The sequence below is a fragment of the Motacilla alba genome, chromosome 5, assembly GCF_015832195.1.
Source record: "Motacilla alba alba isolate MOTALB_02 chromosome 5, Motacilla_alba_V1.0_pri, whole genome shotgun sequence".
NCBI lineage: Eukaryota > Metazoa > Chordata > Aves > Passeriformes > Motacillidae > Motacilla > Motacilla alba.
The window spans coordinates 50,231,611-50,253,896 of record NC_052020.1 but is presented as its reverse complement, the minus strand read 5'-3'; the positions used below and the strand labels follow the sequence as shown (position 1 = coordinate 50,253,896).

The 22,286-nt window shown below is 42.0% G+C and overlaps 1 protein-coding gene across 6 annotated transcripts in view; it reads right to left on the bottom strand.

Annotated features, from left to right (window-relative positions):
* The window catches only part of EVL (Enah/Vasp-like), a 118,083-nt gene that overhangs the window by 55,207 nt on the left and 40,590 nt on the right, over positions 1-22,286 (bottom strand). For 5 of the 6 annotated variants that reach the window (XM_038136949.1, XM_038136951.1, XM_038136952.1 and 2 more), the window contains exons 2-3: positions 12,424-12,592; positions 5,401-5,578 (exon numbers count right to left, since the gene is read on the bottom strand). In XM_038136949.1, the coding sequence (XP_037992877.1) occupies positions 5,401-5,578; positions 12,424-12,558 (313 nt within the window). In that variant the 5' untranslated portion in view covers positions 12,559-12,592. Of the gene's footprint in view, positions 1-5,400; positions 5,579-12,423; positions 12,593-21,103; positions 21,265-22,286 lie in introns of those variants that run through there. The other variant, XM_038136948.1, reaches the window with a different exon arrangement.

Below are 22,286 nucleotides of genomic sequence, written 5' to 3'. Positions count from 1 at the left end.
GGTGCTGGGAAGTCTTGGGGCAATATTATCAAATAAAACAGACACTGCTTTGTAGAAGTAGAGTTCAGATGACTGAGTATCCCAGAAGTTACACTTTACTGCCACTGAAAAACTGAGGGATGAAGGCCTAGCTGTCAAAATGTTAATGAAAAATACTGGGCTGAATATAACATTAGAAAAAAATACAAAAAACCCTGTGTACACTTTTGTCTGAAATCCAGTGCACCATAATCTTCACACACATCCTTCACTGACAGAAACCTTGCAAATACTTAGGGCATCTAACTAGGAGAGAGAATTTATGGCACATTCTGCCAGTTTATCTGCTACTTGATGAATCAAAGCTTTATTCTTTTATTTTTCCATAGTGTTTTTCAAGGAACTTCCTCCCAGCAATAGAGATGTGTCGTCACTTCTGAAAGGATAACAGCAGAATGACTGAAGGAATGAAAAAAGACCTCAAACTCCCAAGAACTTAATAAAATCAAGGAGAAACGCATGTCAAATAATCCACAGTGGTGGAAAGGGCAGCAGATCTTCTAACTAGAGGAAGAGGAGTGAGGAACAATCATTCTGACTACCAGAACATCCTCCCTGCAGAGGTAAGGCAGGGTCTGTGAAGCTGAAGGCACAGGGCTGAACTCTGCACCATCCGTGACCTATGTCTGTATTGTGTGGTCTCTAAGACACTTAGAACAAGAAAATGGCTTTCTTACAAGCAACAAATAAATAAATAAATCACTATTAATCTTCTTCAAACCTTTCTCCTATTTCAAGCTTTTCTCCAACTTCTCCCTTCTTAGTCAGATAAGGCAGCTGACCTCTAACTATGATTAACTCTGCACCGAGCTCTCTGCATAAGGCATTTCAGCATGTGGTGTTTACATTTAGAAATGGAATTTTCATACATTGTAAGTGAACAATAACTATCTAAGTCCCCAGGGCACAGACATCAAAAGAAAAGCAGAGGTTCACAATACATTATATTCACTATGTCGCAGGCAGCATTTACCAGCAGCACAGAGCAGAGTCTTAATTCTTCTCCAAGAGGTACCAAGTCTCTAAGCCATGGAAGCCCAAGATGCCCTCAGAGCTGGTCATGCCAAGCCACAAAGCTGAACCACTGTCCCCTGATGCAACATGGGAACATGCAGGTGTTGCCAGCAACCAGCTGGGACTCAATGTCTGAAGCGAGCAAACACAGAAAGAAAAAGATGAAGAATCCCTCTGCCCATCCCCAGAAAACTGGGGAACAAGAAAGGAGAGAAAATAGTCTCATTCCCTCTCTCCTGGAAGTGTAAGCACTCACTGGGAGAAGCACTGAGAGTACAGGCTCCATTAAGCCCTGCAGAAAGTTACTTTCATTACAGGCACCACTGGCTTTCCTACAAAATTATGGCAGGGAAGAACTTGCCCATTTTAGCTTACTAATGTTCTCACGTTATGTCCTGCTCCAATAACCATGCTGCCCTGCACCAGTCATTGCATTTGGCAAATCTAAGAGGATGTAAGCCCTGAAAAACATGGAACATCAAACAGCCTGTGGGCAGGATCTGTGTAAAATTCTTCCACAGTCTCCTGGGGCACAAAGGGGTGATGCTCTGCCCCCAGTGAAACCTGGCTGCAGATGACAAAGTAAGCTGGTGACACACTACTTTGTACCAGGTGACTTATGCCACCAAAAGGTTTGACTTCTTAAAGTGGACACCCATGAAAGAAAAAGAATTAAATGGGAAGTTGTTTGTCATATTAATGATCTTACTAAATGACACCATTAAAGCACTGTAAGCAAGAGGTTGGTAATGAGCAAGTCAGTGTTACCGTTTGCTCTCGTTTTGCAGGCTGGCTCAGGACCAACATTTCTCCTTTTGTTTGTAAGGGAGAACAGATTAAAGAGATGTATAAGGAAATCAAAGTAATTAGGCACATAAATAAGCTGGCAGGTAAACAACTGTGATTCAGTGAGGCAGCTGTCAACCTCTAAAGGAAGGATGGTGCATATTTGTAATATTATTTCAGTTTTAGTCCCATTTTGTCTGATTTTGGATTGCCCCTAACCTAACCATCAGCATCCTTACAAAGCACAAGAATGAGCCATGTCTGTGTTCACCTCTTTCAAGGCTTGCTTTGCCCACCTTGGGGACGTGCACTGGGAGAGGCTCCAGCACAGCACTGAGAACATGGACACCTGTAAGGTGGCCATCCATCCCCATGGGCAACAGTATGGGTACAACCACTGCAGAAACACAACCAGCCAGACAGTTTAGGCTATGGCTTTTCTCCCAGCTTTTTGGAAACTCTGGGATGTCACACTCCTGGGAAGACACCTGCCCCAGCATAGACCTTGACATGTAGTAACCTGGGTAAACACAGTCTGGCTGTAGCATCTGATTCAGCCCATTTAACCTTTGGCATTTAACAAAGCACTTGGTTTAGTTTTTGCTCATGTCCCATTCAGTCAGAACAGAGAGATCAATGCTTGTGGTTGTTCTCGGGCTTTGCAGTTTCTCTCTTGGAGAAGAGGGACAGACAGTAGAGTATTTCCCATCACTAGCTCATAACTGTGTCTTCATTTGAAGTGACCCAGTCATTTGAAAGTCAACACTACTTAAAAATTATTTCCAACTCCCCTAAACATGGACTACTACCATTTTTGAACTAATTCAGCTTAATGCACCATTCAAAACCTCACACCATTACTTTGTGCCAAGACTAGTTATTTTCCCAAATGTAACAGTACCCTGACTCCACAACTGCTGAAGACATGATGCAATCTCACATCTACTGCAGTAGTCTACCATGATTAATTTTAGTTTATGGAAGTGGGTGGTAGAACGAAGGGAGAAGCAGCCATGGAAGCCAGAATCTATTCAACTACGGGAGGATCAGCAGTATCAAATGTAATAATGTCTCAGTGGGGAATACAGGAAAAAACTAAACATTAGAAATAGCATGTGCCAAGTAGTGCACACAGCATATTCCAACTTCAGAACAGCAGACAGGGTTTGCTGCCCTGTGAATGGTGGTTTTGGTTGAGCTTTTTATGTGTCTATGAGCAGTTCTGGGCATACAAATGCACCCCTTAAAGCTGCCATCCATCTGCATAAGCACATGGGCAACTTTTATACATGGATGCATAGATATAATAAATACGTTTTTTTCCTAATGATTTTTCCATATGAAAAAAGCAGACCCTAATGCAGCATACAGGTAGCAGAACGGATGGAGTATGCAGGAAGTGGCAGTGCCTGAAAAGATATATGGATATGTGTGTTTGTGTGAATTCCTATTCACATTAATTCATGCCTACGAAAGTCTGAGGGCTGTAGAAGCCTGGAAGAGCAGATATGAGAAAACATTTTATGCCTTATATCCATTATGTACTTTTGCTGTCAATTCGCATGCTGAGATCACTGCAGTAACAGGAAAACTTATGATATAAAACGTTTCATTCTAATCCATTATCAATGTGCAGTTAATATTAAAGAGAAATACCTCTGCAAATGAATTTCATGATTTAAAAAAATGAACAATTATTGTTTCTGGAATTTGTTTCAAAAAATCAGAGGGTTTCTAAAAAAAAAAAGTTGAACTTCCCTTTAATCAAAATTTCAGTTTTTGACAAGTTCAGCTGTAGAGAATGAGACAGCTGGCAACCTTTGAAACTTCTAACACTTTATCTATGAGACAAAAAGGGTTGCTGAAGACTGAATGTTTACTAGATCACTTTTTCTTGTCCAGAAAATAAAATTTTTTATCTGTGGCCCAATTCGTGTCTTTGAATGTGACAACTACCAACTCTAAATACAACCTCTTCAGCATGGACTGGTTTTTAAACCTGTAAAGCATCTAAAGCACACTTTTGGTGGGCTAAGGAAATGAATTAAAAATACCCCCAAAAAAATCAAAATGCAAATTATTGCTGGCTATATATGCATAAACTTCTCAGAAACTTAATAGGCTTTTCAAGTCCTTAAAAATACTTTTTTAAAAATACCTGTCGTTCATTGCTAGGTGTAGCTAACATAATTTAAGGCAGTTTCTTGTATTTCAGCCTATGAGCAATAAATTCTTACCCTGAGACTTGTGTTTCCACAAGGCACCTCCCTGAAGCAAACTCAAAATCCTGTAAAAAACTCACTCCCTTTGACAGGAAGAGACAGATGGGAAAAAAATCCAGCCCAAATTTAAGGGCTTTTGGAAGAAAGGCAGACTCATCATGGACATAAAACCAATCACTAGACCCAGACCATATTCAAAGTACCCAAATTTGGAGGTCTAAAATGGGTGGGCACATCTGAGCAGCCAAAGAGCTCTGTACTCTTCAGACTTTTGTGAGTTAAGGACTGGTGAATCTTGGCCAGATTTCCTGCTGTGGCACAACTACAGCTGAAAATGTTCAAGATGAAGAAAGCAGAATTAAGTCCTCAGTACTTCTAAATATAGGTAAGAATTAGAAATATGTCTTGATTTTTGATGGGTTTTGCATTTGCCAGCTTAATAGAACAGAAATAGGAAAATAAAAAATCTGAACTCTTACACTACAAGCACTTTTAGTAAGACATATTTGTGTATTGAAGATTGTCAGGAGACAATCTCCCTCTGAAGAGCTGCTGTCCATCACCAGGCAACACTGCAGTCAAACCTGGATGGCAGCACGTGATGCAAACCTTGACTCATCGTGTTTGCTAAAGGAAAATAGGGCTGTGGTGTGTGTTTTTGCAGGAACAAAAAAAAAAAAAAAAAAAAAAGACACCACACAAGGACTGCTCTGTTCCCAGCCCAGGAGCTGCAGAGGGGTCATAAGCATGTAACTGAGGGCAGTGCTTCATCCAGAAACTGGTTTCCACTGAGAAACCAGGACTTTATTTTGGCCCCAGTTCAAGCTAATGCAATGACAAATTCACAGAAAAGCAAACTTCACCACAAAATTCTTTTACAGTCAATATAGTATTCAACAATCAAGGTGCCACACTCTCCTCTTTTGGAAAGCTGACCCACAAGAGCCAATGGCTGAAGCTGGCCCAACACACTGGAAATACCATCTCTGAGTCCTATCCTGTAAGATTTTGCTAATTTTACTCTAGCTTCTGTTTATTAAAGTTTTATTCTACCATCTCATATGTAAAACAACATATATGCAGATCCACATAAATCAGTGGGGCACCTGCCTGCTGAGGCATTATTGATTTCAAATAGTGAGTTAAGGCACCATGAAAAATGAGCAGGAAGGGAAATAAAATCTGAAAATGTTCAATTCATACCACAGCAAACACTGTTCTAAAGGCTAAGGTTTTTTATTATCAAATGTGTTATAATGGCATAATATCCAATACAACTGCACGGGGTGATTGGTAACAAGCATGTTAAAAGGTCACAGATTAAGAGAGATTAATTTACCTCCATCTTGCGAGTTCATGATATTCAGAGCAAACAGCATTGCATTGGAGAATGTGGTAGCCTCTTCTTTGCTTGCAAAATTCAAGCCATAGACCTGCCGTGCGTCGCGCCATTGATGAAAGGTAGGAGTTGCTTGATTGTACTTCAGTCCTTTCACAATTGAGTAATTAATCACTACCTGTTATTTGAAACAGAGGGGTACGGATTAACAATAGCTCTGTTTTCAGTGGGAAACAACCCACCCAACCCTTGTGGGAAGGTCACCTAAATGGGTAGAGGCAGCTCCTATGGCAGCTCCTGCATGGCTGCGCGGTAAGGCAGTGTTTGTATCAGTGACAGAAGACACACATCTGGGGCTGAGATTTACAACAGTTCAGTCCAGCCTCAGGCACTGGCAAGCCAGTTTTGCAAAATCTACTACCTGCTCATGTTTTCTACAGCACCTCCACAGGATGCAGCTGTGCAGATGCTGCAAACAGCTGTCAGGAGCCAGGGCCATCAGCTGTTTCCATCTTTTGGAAGATGATCATGCACAATTGTTAGAAAAAGAGCCAGACAGAGCTCTTGGCACTAATCTTGCCCTATAGCACGTGTTTGACTCATTGCACCAGTTTGGCTTTCCTCCTCACATGTGTCTGATCACCACCAGCTTCTTGTGCTTAAGTTTTTTTCTTTAGAATCAGGCAATGACAAACCCAGACAACCATTCCTCTCCCACCTTCTCCCCTGCTCTGTGTGTGGTGTTTTCCAGGTAAGGGGTGACTGCAGCAGAAGGCTGTTTTCTTTAAAATTCAATCTGCTAAATAAAATGCTCCGTTTATCCTTGGGCAGGGCACTGGGACACCCAGCTACACATTACAGCTGGGATCCAGGCAGAAACCTCCACTGCTAAAAGTGTGTGCTGTGCTAGCGAAGGGTGGAGAGGAAGGAGTGTCCACTGCACCACGGTACCACTTCGTACACAGAATTTATGTTAGAGGTGGACCCCACATACCAGAAAACCTACTTTTTTTTTTTTTTTTTTTTAGTCCAACCAGCCTTTTGGAAAGTTTTCTGTTAACACTATGGTTGCAGCTGAAAAGCTTCAGTGTATTTAATTAGTCCAACAATATTTTTGGTAGATGACTGACAATTCTTAATTATACAGGCAGACTTTAACAACTAATTTCAAAGATTAACGACTCCTAGCTCTGAGTTTTGAATTTTCAGTGGATTGCCAGTTTAAACTGGCAGAGAAACATTAGATGAGCACCTAATAAAGAGCAAATTATTTTACACATGTTAGTATTTTTGAAGGATACTAATGTCTCACTGATGTAGTTAATAGATGTCTTGTAACTTTACTATATTAATATATGAAAAATTATGGAAACCAGCAAAGAAGCCACTAGACCCCAAGATGATTACAGAGATACTCTTATTTGTAGGATGCATTTACTTACAAAGCCAGCATTAGAGAGTGATGTAGAAGACAGTCTTTGAATCCTTAGAAACTAGCTTTAGGCACAAATATGATGGTCCAGCTGTTGCACCCAAACCAGTATCATTACTAAGGCTCCATGAAAATGCAGTGAGAAGCAATCAGACCTACATTGGGGTCTGATTTTTTTGACACATTTCATTGAGAAATTGAGAACCTGTGAGCCAAAGGAAGATGCAGCCCTACATTGGATATGTAGGCTCCCAAGAATTAGTCCCCTGGAAATGGGAACTGCATCACCAACGTGCTGCGTGGGGAGACACCCACACCAACCAGAATGAAGTGGAAACTGGTCACAGCAGAGGCATTGACCTTGCTCTTGTATCTGACAGCTTGGATAGCCTTTTCTCCTTGAAAAATGAGAACATCACCCCATTCTTCTATTGAGCAATGGGAGAGCCTGTACCAATGTTGCTCACACTCAAAGACTCTCTTGAGCATCAAGTAGACTCATGCCTGGATTTCTAAACCAACATTTTTAACATGGACCAATTTTTAAGTCTTCCAACCATTTTTGAGTAGACCAAGCAAGGGAAGGCTTAGGCAGTATGTTTGAGGAAATTTTTAAAAAGATTGTGAGCTTCTACCAGGCTTTCAAAGTGAGTCTTTCTCACCTACTAACAGAAACCTCTGTTTTAAAGGACAGCACTATCAAAGCCCAAAGAGCACCAGAGGGTGCAGTGCAGCTGTATAATGAAAGGCAGAAATTGTAAAAACCTATGCCAAAAACTGTTTAATGGAAGTCAGGTAAACTGTTCAAAACCTGCTTCCAATGAACTCCAAGGATCTGCATTGTTCTGAAGGTTAGATCCCTTTAATTGAATAAAGACAGAATTTGAATGTTGACCTTCAGTAATCATCAGGATGCCCGCACATGTAATACCTTGTCTTCAAACTCAAATCAGAGTTTACTGAGAAATGAATCACTGGGAAATGAAACTTAAAATAGCCAGACTTTCATTTTTATCTCCTTTAGCTTGTGTTTATAGAAAATGGAAAAAAAGAGGAGGGGATCTCCTGCTGTTGTTAAGAATGAGTGCACAAAGGTGTCTTGTACAGATGGTGTGGAGATTTCACAAGGCATATGATCATAATGAAGTGCTTCAGAGCAGTAATTAAAATAAAGAAGGTCTCCCTGTTTGAAGCATAGGGGTTTTTTACAGGTGCTTCTAAGGGATCTTTACTCTAAAGCGTCGTATGTCAGTAAGAGAGCACATCTGCCAGGCTGAGCAGACCAAGAGTTCATCTTTTCATCTTCAGCTGCTGTCTACAATAGGTGAACTGGAGGAGCTCTCACTGGAAATCTTGAATAAATAAATCATGGATCTGTCCATGGCAAACAGTTCTTTTCATAACTCTTCCCTTAGAATTTAAAAGCTGAAACATGACATTTTATATGCCACTTTTTTTCTTTTTCAACCCTCTTTTAGTATTTTATATGCTGAAACAATGTAGTCTTACTCATATATCTTACTGATATAAATGTCTGTGTTGTTTTGAAGCCTGTAAATTCTGTATTTCAATGATCTTATATGGCAAGGAGTTTCACAGACCAGTCATGCATATCATTATGTTGACATGTTTCAATGTCTCCATCATTATAATGTTTAAAACAAAAAAAATTGCTTCACTTCTACCCACTACTCTCCTTCACCTTTTCACCTCAGTTTCAGGTGTAGGCTCCCTGGGAGCGACAGGGAATTTTAGACTCTGTACAAAAGCTCAGAACGAAGAAGCCTTTTCTTTTGACTGTGGAGCTGTCAGCTGTCAGCAGTGATGATGGTGCTGGCTGATGGAACTCACAGAAATAGGGCTAGAGGGACAGAGTGGGCTTCAGGGCAACACCTGAGGTGTAACACACAGCCAGGATCCTGGGAAGAGTTCCCACACAAGCCTCACTGCCAATACTCCTGTTACGGAACCAGGACAAGACAATTGCTTGTTTCTGCAGAGCATGAAATGGTTCAGCACCTTGGGCCCTGCCATGCTGCCAGCGCTCGGGCTCATCTCCCAGGGAGCAGCCAGGACTGCTAAAACAGCAGGGATATAAAAACTGCTACAGCTGAGGCCAGATTCTTTACTTCTGTAGGCAGGCCCAAACCTGATGAAGTTCTAATAAGTTACAACAGTGATTAATTAGTTCTTTCTTTTCAAATATTGTGGTTAGTTTATATCACAAGAATCCTATCCCTGTTTCAGTTTTGGCTTGGGTTCACATGTAAAATGTCTCACCTTCCCCAAGGCCCTGAATTAACTTCTCAGCCACATGAACACACCAGCCCCTCAGGAGATGTGATTCACTTTTGAGTTGCACCCTCCTCCCTGCCTGTTTGTTCAGCTCGTGCCTTTGGGTGATGAGATCATGCTGAACTGACAGCACTTGATGTAAAGTCCTAATTTTAAACCTTCACTTGATCAGGACTCCAGAATGGGGAGCTACTGCTTGTTAGCTTTGTGAACTTCTTGCATGGTGACTGAAGTTCACACGTGTCACCTTCACAACCAGCCAGGTAACAACAACAGCTGGCAAGTTGCAACTTGGGTGTGAAAGACGTGATTGCCACTGGTGTCTTCAAGAATCACAGAATCATAGAATTGCTCAGGTTGGAAAAGACCTCACTGAACATCAAGTCCAAAACGAAGGCCTCAAGGAAACATCAAAGTCATGACGTTAAGCGATTGCAACACTGATCTGGCCTTAGCCTCAAACCACTTCTGGCCCCTGTGGCGACTTCAAAGCTTCAAGACTGCACCTGGGGTTTTCTGAAGGTTCCTGCTCAGGCCAGCATGAGCCTGTGCAAGGCTGCACCTTGTGCAGGAAGGGAGCTCAGGTACCGCTGCTCTGTAACCCAGCGCCGCCGCCACACGCGATGAGCACCTCCCCAGACACACTCAGGGAACCAGATCTGGTGGCCACTTCCTGGGGGGAGAACGATGCTCCAGTTCTGCTGCTCTACCAACCATATTTGTCTGTGAACTTCTCAGTTCAGTCAGTTAGAGAAGAAGATAAGGTGATGAGGAGATAAGGTAAGCAGAACACGAATACAGCATCATAAAGTACAGCACATGCACCAAAAAAGGGGCAGCAAACAAAAAGACAGCTAGACAGAGACAAGACAAGGAGTCTACAGAAGAGGATATGTGGAAAATGAAAAAGAGGATGAAAATTATAGAGAGATATTATTAAAGATGTAATATAAACCAGCAAAATTAAAAGGGAAATAAAGTCAGGCAGGGATGAAGGTATGATTATTCTAGTCTGTGCCTTGACAGTTTGTAAGAAAAGTTTAAATTGTTCCTCCATGGTATTGCTGTATTACATATTTTAAACTAGTTTCTCAACTCTTCAAAAATCTGTGTAGCTCCATCAGCTTCATCATATGCCTTATCACATTTTAGATGAAGATTCGTCCTCTTCAGATAAATATGTCTTTTCCGGCAAATCAACAGCTTCGCTAAAGCCTCAATTTCAGTGAGATTTAACAGAACCTGAAAGCAAGCATGAAATGGCTTGAACAGAGAATTATTTTAACTGAAATTCATTCCTATTCTCTTTAAATGCAAATACTTAGCAAGCCTAGCAAGCTTATGATTCCATGTGAGACTCATATAAAATATATTAAATTCTGAATCTTGAGACTTTCAGAGTGTTCCTTTGAATACTACAGGGGTGTCTTGACTTTATTCATAATACTGTATTTTTGTACTCATATTTAAGGGGAACACTTTGTTTAAAGGCAGTTTTAGGTGACTAAGGTGACTATACTTTTTGTTTATTTGAAAGAGGATTTTTGGTCTTTAAACTCTAGAGAAAGATATTCTTTACCTGTGTCTTTGTGAACTGGGATGATTTTTAGATAGCATGCAGCATCTTCATAAGTTAGAATATTTGCAAGCAAAGAAAATACTATAGTTAACACAAAGCATGTTCAAAATGCAGCTTAAGGTTTGACTTTTTAATATGTCCTACTCTTTAAACTGCATAGTCTGATTAAGACAGACCTCTGGTATTTAGTCTCCCTTACATATATACATATTGATTTTATGACTTCTGCTTCTTTTACACCAGCTATTTAGTTCCATCTTAGATTGCAGTCACATGAAAATCATTTACATTCACCTGCTGGCTATGTAAAATAAAGAACTAGCACGGCCTGGGACAGAGCAGGACTGGCTTTCATAACTGACTAAAAAAACAGTGTATTTCATTTATTTTTGAAAATATTTTCGATTTCTGAATGAACTGCTTTCATATATTGCCTTTGCTCTACAGAAAAGAATAAAAGCAGTTGCAAAATTTTGGTGGATGTTTCAAAAGTGCACTGCAAGGAGCTGAAAACCAGTGTGCTCAAAACCCACCTATTTTTGTTCTGCTTTTCTTTTTCCAGAACGATGACTGTGTATATGCATGTTGTAGCAAAGTCACTGCCACCTCCAGTAAGCAACCTGAGTAACTTTTCCAGTTGGCCCAAGCACCTCTACAGCTGCCAGTTGAGGATCATCAGCATTTCCACAAGCAGATCAATCCATTCAGCATTTGCAGCAGCTGAGAGGTGGTGCTGCCCTGGCTCCTGCTCTCTGGGTTGGCCTGACCTGGCTCAGCTTGGCTGGATTTGCCCTGCCCCTGCCAATGTCACACCAGCAGCAGTGCTTGCCTCACCTTCCCAGGAAGCAATTTCCCACTGGCCCACTTTCTCCTGATCCTTGTGCCACACCGAGGGCTCAAGCTGAGCACAAGAGGTGGGCAGGCTGGGCTGCCACTGCCAACCAGCCTCATGCCAGCACACGGGGGGAGCCCTCAGCTCTGAAGTTCCTGCTCTAAAATGCAGGCACTGCATCTCTACTCCACTCAAGTCAACTTTTGTTTGTGGTCTAATTGTGACACTCGGCTAGGGAGCTCTGGTGGCACGTGCTGCCCAGCACATCTCAAAGCAGGCTGCCAGAGCCACGCCGTGGCAGGCCTGGGCTCAGCATCGTGCTTTGGTGGCCAATTGGGGTCTGATCCCACTTCTGATAACCTAAATCCCATATTATTCCTTTAATACCCAAGCAGGTTCTGCAAAATTAGTCCCCTGTAAACCAGATGAGTGTGCACCTAGGATTTGAAAGTGCAATACAAGGAACTAATTGCTAAACACAGCAATGTAACAACCACTCTTTGTGGGACAGCAGTGCAGAACAATTGATTTCTATTTCTATTTTTAATATAGTATTAAGAAGAAGTAAAAAGTAATTTGCGGGGAGCTGAGAGCAAAACCTGCAGAGTGAATAAGACTCATTTCACAAGAAAAAATTGGGAGGGGTGGGGGAAGAAATAACATTTCAATCTCTTTGGCATCTACCAAACATTCTTTTTTCAAATAAGCAGTAATAATTTATTATATATTGTGTGTGCAAAAAATTATACAAAACCTGAATCACTGGAGTATAAACAGACTAGCAGACACCTTGCAGGGAGCAGGAAATGTTGCATTAGGTATAGAATTGAGCCTACCAAATGAGATCAAAGGTTAATTTACAGGAAACTTGATGCAGTTACTCACTTGTTGATCCTGCAGTTTAACTCCAACTACCCTGAAGGTGTTTGTGGCTGTGTTGTGGTATATGTTGATTCTGCTGAATCCCTGCTGTCCAGGTTTGATTGGCACCCATTTCTTACTGGTATCGTCATAGACCATAACTGAAGCTCGGGCTTGGCAAATACTCTGTTCACTGGGGAGAAAAACAAAAAATAAAATCAGGAAAGAAAAGAGTGAATTTGCTGCTTATTGCTTATTACTTAAATCTTCTAAAGGAAAATAAAAACACCAACAGAAACTATCAGTACCACTTTCAACATATGTTTTATAAGAGATCTGCTAATCCTTTGAATGCAATCTGTTAAATTAAAGCTGACATGTTATGTGTTCACAGACTTAAAAAGCCTCCTGTGTGCTGCTGTTTTGAACCAATAATCTATTATATATAAAGCATTAAGCCCTGAGAAATAACCTGCATCACATAAACATTATGAAAACTGTCCAACAGCATGAATGCTCTATTTATTTTATGTATCTATGGCCAAGTGAAGCCTTTTACATTTGCATGAAAACCTACCAATATTTTACAGCTTGCTGACAAAACAAACGTGACACCCACAGCTGAGTTATACATTTAAAACTGGAAGCAAGCAGACCTTGGAGCAAAAGCCACGTTAGGTAAACTGAAGAAATCAATTAAGTTAATCCAGCTGACGCCTAATTCCCAGAGCCGCTGACGCACTTGGAAGTCCCAGAACACATGGAGCAAAACACACAGGAACGCTTTTCTCCCGCGTCCTAGCAGCAAAGAAAGTGGGGAAGGGGAATCCACAAACCTGGATGCATGCCAGTATTAAAGTACATAACCACTGTTTTGTATAGTGTAAATAACTATTTTTCTCCTTTATAGTCACAGAAATTCCTCAAGGCATTACCTCTTGTTTACTAGTCATATCCTGACTAATAGACATATAGACAATCATAATAAAACACACCCTTCAAGGGCAATAAATACCACTGGCAAATCCTGTGACATATCAATACAGGTCAGAATTTCAGTTCCACTCTCCTGATCTCCCAGACACTTTCCTTATACCAGAGGAAATACAAGTTGAAGAAAAAAAATAAATCCTGCAAATTTTGGAGATTTGAGGTCTTTAAATGTAACAGGGATTTTCAACAAGCAAACAGTGCACCTTATGATGCATTTATGATTCAGTTAGTGCATCTAAGTGAAACTGTTGACATCTATGTCCTGCAAAAACTTTAAGTTCACGAGTGTCCTGTTAACTTTAGACCTATATATAGGTATATATACCTCCCATCCTCAGCCCAAGCCATATTAAATCATTTTCGACAATGCAACACCAAGTGGTTAATCCGCTTTGCACACAAATCCTTTTCCTCCCTCTTTGTTTGGGTTTGCCTCCCTAGCATGCACACACACACACACACACACACACACACACACACACACACACACAGAGAGAGAGAGAGAAGCTCCTGGCTGATGCTAAACCATGTTGCTGCACTGCCACTGTGCCAAATGACACCACTTGTAAATTCTACCAACTGCTGCACACCCAAACCTGCCTGACCCCATCACTGTCATCATTTTAATGAAAGGGAGCACGTTACTGCGAGTATTAAGAGGATCTGGGTTGATTACAACAGCAATTTTCAATCTTTTCTGATCTGTGGGTCTCAAAAAGATTTCCAAGGCAGATGTATCCCCCATGGTACACTAAACCCTACTGACTCTGGCTTGTTTTGTCAATCACTTTGCACAGCCTCCAGGTAGCCCACAGACCTCCTCCAGGCTGTGAGAGCCTGCGAAGTCCTCACAGCATTTATAGAGGGAGCAGTGACGCCAGCAGACATCTCTATAAAGAACAAGGTAGAATAAATAGTATTTTTATTACATACCATAGAAACCGTTAAATCCTGTTACCAGAGCAATATGTTCAGATCAGAAGGACAAAACATTATTTTATTTATATTGTTCAGAATTCATAAAACAGCTCATCCACCAGTTGCTATTGCTTTGTGAGATACCTGGAGAACAGCTGCCCCTTTGCTGATGTACTTCCCCAGCAAATACCTCTCTCTCCTGTTTTTTAAGGTAAGCTAATGTCTTGTGGCAGGTCCTCCATATCTGACACGAGCAGCTGAGGGATTTGAGCTCCTTCCAGCCTGCCTAATCCTCCAACTGCTGCAGGAGCTGCAGCCTGGCAGCAGTGGCAGCATTGCCTGCATCCTCCACACCTGCTGGGGGACACTCGGTCTGCCTTGGATTCACAGATGGGGAGAATGGGAGAGAAATATACCAGCAAACAGCAGGTAAATATACCAGCAAACAGCAGGTACACTGGATTGCCTTTGTCATATGGAAGTGGAAAGGCTAAAAATAATCCCCAGAGCAGTCTCGTAGATGGATGGTGGTCACCTGCCTTTGCTAGCAGGTGTCTTGGGCCACCTCCAGCTCCAGAGGTGGGGAGAGCATCAGCTTCCCAGGGCACAGCAATGCCCTGCCCAGGAGCCAGGGGCTCCAGGAAAAGGTTGTTCCTGGGAGAGTCACACTCAGCCAGTGTGAGAGCACGTCCTTCTCCTCAAGCCTTGCCAAGCACTACGAGCTGTACACTGAACTAAGCAAGAGCACATCACTGGCTTCATCAGAGTGAGCCTAAAACCCAATACTGTCTCCATTTCAGATGAATTTGGGAATCCACAATCACCACGAGCTGGTAAATCAGTCAAAATGAATTAAATTATCCTTACGTACAAAAAAGAGACTACACCTAACCATCCAGACATGGGGGCCATAACATGGCATTGCTCACTATGCCATACCCAGACCCCAGCCGATACAGCAACTTGGCCTTCGGCTTTGCTGCCACCAAAATCAGCAGCAAAGGAGCTGCTGCTGCCCTGTGGCTGAAACACAGATGCAGACCTCAGGAGCAGTGTTTGATGCACGACAACCAATTGTTACTGTGACATAAAGCAACAACACATCAAGCTCAATCCCTGCTCTCCTGCAGTCAATGGAAGTTTTTCATCATTCATTTAAATGGAAACAGGATTGAGCCTGTTATCTGGCCTGCAGTGAAATTACAGAAAGGAACATAAAACAGCACACCAGGGGAATCCTTTCCTGCAATGCACTTCATCAATCTTTCAACATCCAAAATGCCTCCAGGGACCTATTGCTAGCTTGCTGTCTCCCCCTAAATGGAGTGAGACAACTCCAAGAGTTTAGTAACTCTTTATCCTGAAGACTTTCTACTCTTCCTATGCATAAAAGGCACAACTGTCCCACTGCTGCTTTAAGAGGCTTCTCTGAGAACAGCCCAGAAAATGTTCCCTTTATAAAGCTCACTGAGAATCTCTGTATTACTCTCTGTACATTATTTTAAACACAAATCAAGTACCAGTGATTTCACGAAGATCCAGCAAAATTTTTGGTTATTTTTAGGACCATACATCACTGATACTTATGTCAAATACATGTGACAGGGAATAAATGTGCTTAGTAACACAATTCTGAGTAGCCACATTCCTTCTCCATGATAAGAGTTTGTTATATATTAGCATTTACATGCACAATTATGCTTGCACACTTCTAGAACTTGTTTTATCTTCCTAATACACAAATGTTACTGAAAATTTGGTATTTGAGGGAGGTCCATCAAATTTCACACATGCAAAATATCAGGAATTCTCCTACTGATATTTTATTTTACATTAACATGCAGTCAGACTCATCCACCTGAGTTCCCACCAAAGGTAATTAGATATTAAAAGATATAAAAATTGAATCGTAAAGAGGTCTTGATTACAAAGTTGTTCAGGTTTGTGAACAACATCTACTCCAATTTGCTACACTTTACTATGGGGCAGATGAAAGACATCTTATTTAAATGTGGAGGGAAGGGAGTTCTTCCTAGGGACCCCAAATCCTAATATTTTCCCCTTTTTATTCTGAAAGCATCACATCTGTGGGAAGGCAAACCTCTGCACTAGTACCTTTTGTTTGACTGAAGTCAAAGAAAGTCTGCTTAGTTTTGTTCACAGGTGATATCTAAAATCGAGTGCTCATAGTTGAGATTTATAGAATATTGTTTTAAAATTACAAAACTGTAAATTAAGAAAAAAGTTTGCAGATAATACTGTTTGTTTCATTCTGGGTGATACATTTTGACCCACTCTCATCCATCTCCTCTTGTAAGATTAATCTTCAAAAATCAGCATATTGGTTAAACTGGATTGAACCCTTCTTGAAAGGGTCAGCATTGACCTTTCTTGCCCAGCCCTGGTGAGAGTGGGCAGCCACTTCAAGACAGTGCTGCAGGGAAGGTGCATTTGTCCTGGAATAACACTCCTCTCCTCTTCCATCTGTTCAGAACATGAAAATGCAGTCCTTTCTTCCTGGCTTCTAGTAAGCATGTGATTACCAAGATCTATAGCCAAAAAAAGAGCCACAAATGGAATAGATAACACCAGGAATCCCAGGAAAATACCTGTATATTTTGTGAATTATCACGTGACAATGTGGTGGCTTGGCACTACCTAGCCCAGTGACTTATCCAAATACACAAGCAAATAGCTCAGGCTGGAACCACAAAAGACCTGTCACAGAGAATAAACAGGAAAAAGAGAGCAAACCATAATGTCTGGAAGAGAGTCTGGCTCTGAAGGGTCTCTAAGGCTTTTCCCTCTCGTTCCAGACTGAGGAAAAGTCGAGAGGCCAAGCTGCACTGTGCTCCTTCACTGACCTGTTTTCTCTACTTACACCGTTATCCTCTTATGAATAAAACTTTTGCAGAGCTTGGTACTGAGTGACTGAGCCACCTCTGACCAGCAGCCCCATGCAGAGCCTGCCATGGCACAGGGTTATCCCAGTCCTACTCTGCACCCCCTGTCCAGCACCAAACCACCCAGAGGTCACACCTCTGGGGCAATGGGAGAGGTTTAAAATACTTTCTCCTAGAGCCAGGACAAGGTCACACAGCTTTTGGAGGGTCACCAAATCATGCTCACAAAAGCTGTAAGAAACCATGACCAGCTAACACTGGGACCAGACACCTAATTCTGTGGGCTTTACTCCAGCATGCCAGGTGGACCTGGACACTTCCACTATCCTTCATATTTACAGACACAACCGTGTCCTTGGGACAGACACTCCCTTAGCATAAGTTTTTTCCCTCTGAAAGCTCCCTGATAGAAATGAAGATCTCACACTTTGAACCAATTACAATCAAGCTGCTCATGATTCTTTGACCTTCAAAGATGCTCTTTTCTTGTATTCATAGAAAAGGCAAACAGCCATTTATACAAGAATTTACCTTATTTTTCATTTCCAGCTCCCATACATCCCCCCTCAATATTTTTATTATTAATAATTAAAGTTATTTTAGACTGATCTAATCACTCTAATTGGTGTGAGAAATTGTTGACATTACTTAGCCCTAGGTTTGCCTTACTTGAGAATGAAACCTCAGCCCAGAGAATATGGGAGATAATGAATAAGTAATTTAGCACATCTTACTGTACTTGTCCACTGAGTCTGACACAGGAAGTCACATTCGTGTGGTTAAACGTGACATGCAAGAAATTGCTGGTGCTGATTTAAGAAGCTGACAGAATACTCTCAATGTCAGCTTAAACAGCTAATGTACATCCAAAATCCCGTACACAAAGACGTGTGATCTGTGCAGTACAGATCTGTGTTACCCTCGGAATTAGAAAGGTACAAGTCATGTTCCTGCAGCATTTTAAAGTGTAGTTCAAACACTAATACACTGATTTGCTCAACATTTTGATAGCTTTCACTTTAGATATAATAATCACTGGGATGCAGGGAAAGTGTTTCAGCAGTAACCTGAAACAACGGACATTTCTCTCTGACCACTGGCTTTAGAGAACAAAAAACCTGAGACACCCTCTGACCACAAGACAGTCAGGTCATTTGGGCTGATATAGAGACCACAGCTGAGATCTGAGCTTGTTACAGATAAAGGCTCTCCAGCCAGAGAGATAAAGGCTTTCCCACCAGAGATTCACCACCAGCTCTGCTCATGGCCCCACTTCTTCTTGGGAGCCTCATTTCTCCAGCACAATGTCAGTCATACTTGTGACTCCTGGGACCCCCTGTTTCAAAGTCTACTTCCCTCTGCAAGCAAAGTTGCAGCACAGCCGGTGTCACCATCGTTCACCTTTGTCCCAGAGCCCTGAAGAACTTCCTCAAGCAATGCAGCAAGACCTCATAGTGAAAATACAGCATTCAGCCCTTGATCACACCAAAGGGCAGCCCCATGGGGGCTTTATAGCCAGAAAGGTGCTTTTAGTCCTCAGTGACATGCTAATGCTTGACTATTTTACAGCAGATGTTTAAATAGTGGCAGTCCCACTCTCATATATCATATGGAGGTGCCACAATGACTACCTCCAGTTGTTTTCTGAGCTCCATTTCCTGGCATTCCCTGAAAAACCAACCCATGGACCCCCTGGTCAGAAGTTCTCAATTTGCACTCGCTCCTGGTTGCTTGCCTGTGCAGAGGGACCTGCCCAACAGTGCTGCCCTTGCTCCAGTCAGTCTCAAGTGAAGCCCAGTTCCCAGAGAAGCTGCTGTTTTTTTGGTCTCCTGCTCAGGCTTGCACATTCACCTTGCAGATCTTTTGGTGCTGGAATTTGTGGGCACTGCCAGTGGGAGATGAGCCTTTTGCAGTGAGCATCTGCTGAAGGTGCCTGGCCATCACCTTCCTCCACTATTAAACTCTAGCATCTAAGCAGTTTAATATTAAATAATTACAAGAAAATAGTAAAAATATGAAGCCTCCTTCATAAGCAGCTCTCAAAAGGACTGACGCTGTTAAATAAAGCCATGACACACCTGCAAGACAAATACATATTTTACAGAGCAGGAAATGGAAATACTGGTATTTACAGGGCTATTAAGAGTAAGATGAACACCAGTTCACTTCCATAATGAAAAATATTCAAAAGTTACTTTCTGTTAGGAATAAGACATTAATTTTTAATTCTCCCTTACTACATTGGCATACCCAGTGGGAACTGCCTTGTCCAGTATCTGCTGCAGATACCCACAGAAGACATATCAGCTGGAAACCAGAGAAGAGACAGTTTATGAGGCACCAAGGTTGCACACTAAGCCAGGACTTTGGCAGATGAGTTGCTAAATTTGGGAACACACACACACACACACACACACACACACACACACACAATCCTGGCATGACCAGAGAAACTTGCATAACCTTCTGTCACCCCTCAATGCTCTTGAGCATGGGAAAAAGTGAGAAAAAATACAAAAAAAAAAATCATACAGTATGCAAAACATGACTGCAGGGGAACAGATACTTCACCTGGGTCTGACTGTCAGCCCAGAACAGCTCAGTCCTCAGCCCTGCCAGCCGAGGTCTGTGAGAGCCCTGACCTCTCAGTGCCTGCCACAGCACTTAAATAGCACATCTGCCAATCAGTGCAGATTTGGGGCCAGCAGAGAGGCCACAGATTGATGCCCTTGTAAGCCAGCACATCTGCTTAGTTTGTGTTGCTGAGATTTTTAAACCATGAGGTGCTGTTAATTTTAACCCATCCCTCTTCTGGTAGGTTTTGTGAACTGAAGTGTCAAGAATTCAAATGACTCTAAGGGGAACTCCAGTTATCAGCATCTCAACTCAGCGTGTTAAGAAATGCTTAAAGAGATCTGCTTTGCAAAAGGCACTTCACTGAGGAAATGGTATGATTAAGATAAGTGGCATTGCTGCCAGGCCATGCTCCAAGAAACTTTTCCTTCCAAGTTCCAACAACTGACTGCTAATGGAGTCTCCTAATGGAGGAACTTCACTGCTCCATTAATGCTTTGAATCATGTAAAATTTCTTTCTGTGAAGTGGGGCTCACTTCCAGATTTTACACACCACCTTGAAGATACACTTTGGGAGTTGCTAAAAGTAAATATCAAGTTAATGCTTAGAAGTTCCTAAAGATGAGTCAAGTAAATGGCCTGGAGAAACACCAGGAACTCAATTAGACAAAAACAGTAAAAAAAGCAACTCGGCTGGATCAGGGTGCTATTAATACAAACTACTTCCCTTCCCCCTTAAATTACAGAAATAAAAGCAAGAAGTACCTAATCTTGTAAAATATGAATTATTCAAATCCCGAAACTGAACTGCCAAGTGAAAATGCATGACTGAGGGCTCTCACTCATGGGCCAACCATATCAGTATTTCAGGGGAACGATACCTTAAAAAAAGGCTTTGAAAGATCATCATCATAACTAATGACCAGGAAAGGCAGACTCAAAAGTGAATAGAGGAAATCAACATAAAGATCTTTCATTAAAGCTGGAATCACTTTGCCTTGGTTTCCCTTCAATCCCAGAAGAAATGTAAATAAACCTGTGACAATTCCCCTCAAGCTGATGGAGGCAGATCAGGAATGAAGAAACACTCGCTTCATCAAGTCAGCTTCTCCCTCACTATCAGGGGATGCATATTAATGTAGCATTGCCATAAAAGCTTAATTACCATTTTATACAATTATAAATTATCCTACCAGGCTACAACCAAAACACAAACCTTCTGTGTTTATCACAATACGTGCTCTCCTTCACATCCAGTCACATTAATTCTGGTCAACAAAGTCCCTGCCAACAGGCACAGTCCCCAGATACTTACGTGCCTGCCATGGAGGAGGACCTGGTCAGGCAGTCCCACAGAGGTATATGCTCAAAGCCGGCACGTGTGCTCAAATCCAAATAGTCTATTTCACCTGAGCAGAAGACAAATTTGGCAGGGAGACAAGCCAAGAGTCTCTATGAAGGCTTATAACCAAAACAGGAAAGGGAAGCGCCTTTGAGAGAGCAGGAGGGCAGGAAGTAACACTTATACAGCAGGGGCGGGGAAGGGACTTTAAAGAAGAAATGTATTATTTCTTAGAGCTGCTTTGCTGAGCAAAAGTACTAACAATATAGATTGAGATTAGATGTGCCGTTGTTGCCTCATTGGAGCATGGATATTAAAAACTTTTAGCGCATTTTCTCAAGGCACAGGTTCACTGTCCAAGAAAAAGCAAAGGCAAATAAAGCTCAGACCAAGAAAAAAAAAATTGCTGTTATTCATTTATGGCATGGGCGTTTACTCAACGCTGAACCAAACCCAGGGGCCCTGGTGGCACCGAGGGCCCTGCACCGCCTGGCAGCCAAGCTGGCATCCTGCTGAGGTCCAGCTCCAGCCCAGAACCTTAACTGGCACAGCACAGTGCAAATTTCATCTCTCTCACCTGCTTAGATGCCTTTTGCACATCTGCTCAACTTGACCTGGAGCAGAGGACGCAGGGTGCAGATACCAGATAACTTCCCAAAGCACCCAAAAAACTGCAGAGCTTCTCAGCTCTTGAAGAACTGCTGGAAACACAGTAAGAAGCCATGATTTTACCATGGAGGCACACAGACTTTTCTCTGGGAGTCAGCACCAGAGGCTCTAAAGTCTCTGCTAACGAGAGCAAAACCTGCAGGGCCCTGAGGAGACCAGCTCTCAGGAAATCACACGATTCCTGACATCCTTGCAGTGCTTTCAGAGTGCAACATACATTTGTCAAACCTTAGATCCCTGTTTAATACAGCAAAAAGAGAGATGTTACAGAAATAACCTGAATTTGGCAAGGCACACCAGCTACACAAACCCTTCAGTGCAGTTTCTGCTGGGCAGCAAGGGCTGCAAACACAGCTCCACCTAAGCAGGGCAGAAGAGTGCTTTTCACCTTCACTCTTTTTCCTGTTCCAAGAGATTGCTTTCATGGTCCAACTGAAAGACCTACAGAAACTACTGCTGAAATGGCACCTACTGAAAACATGGGTGT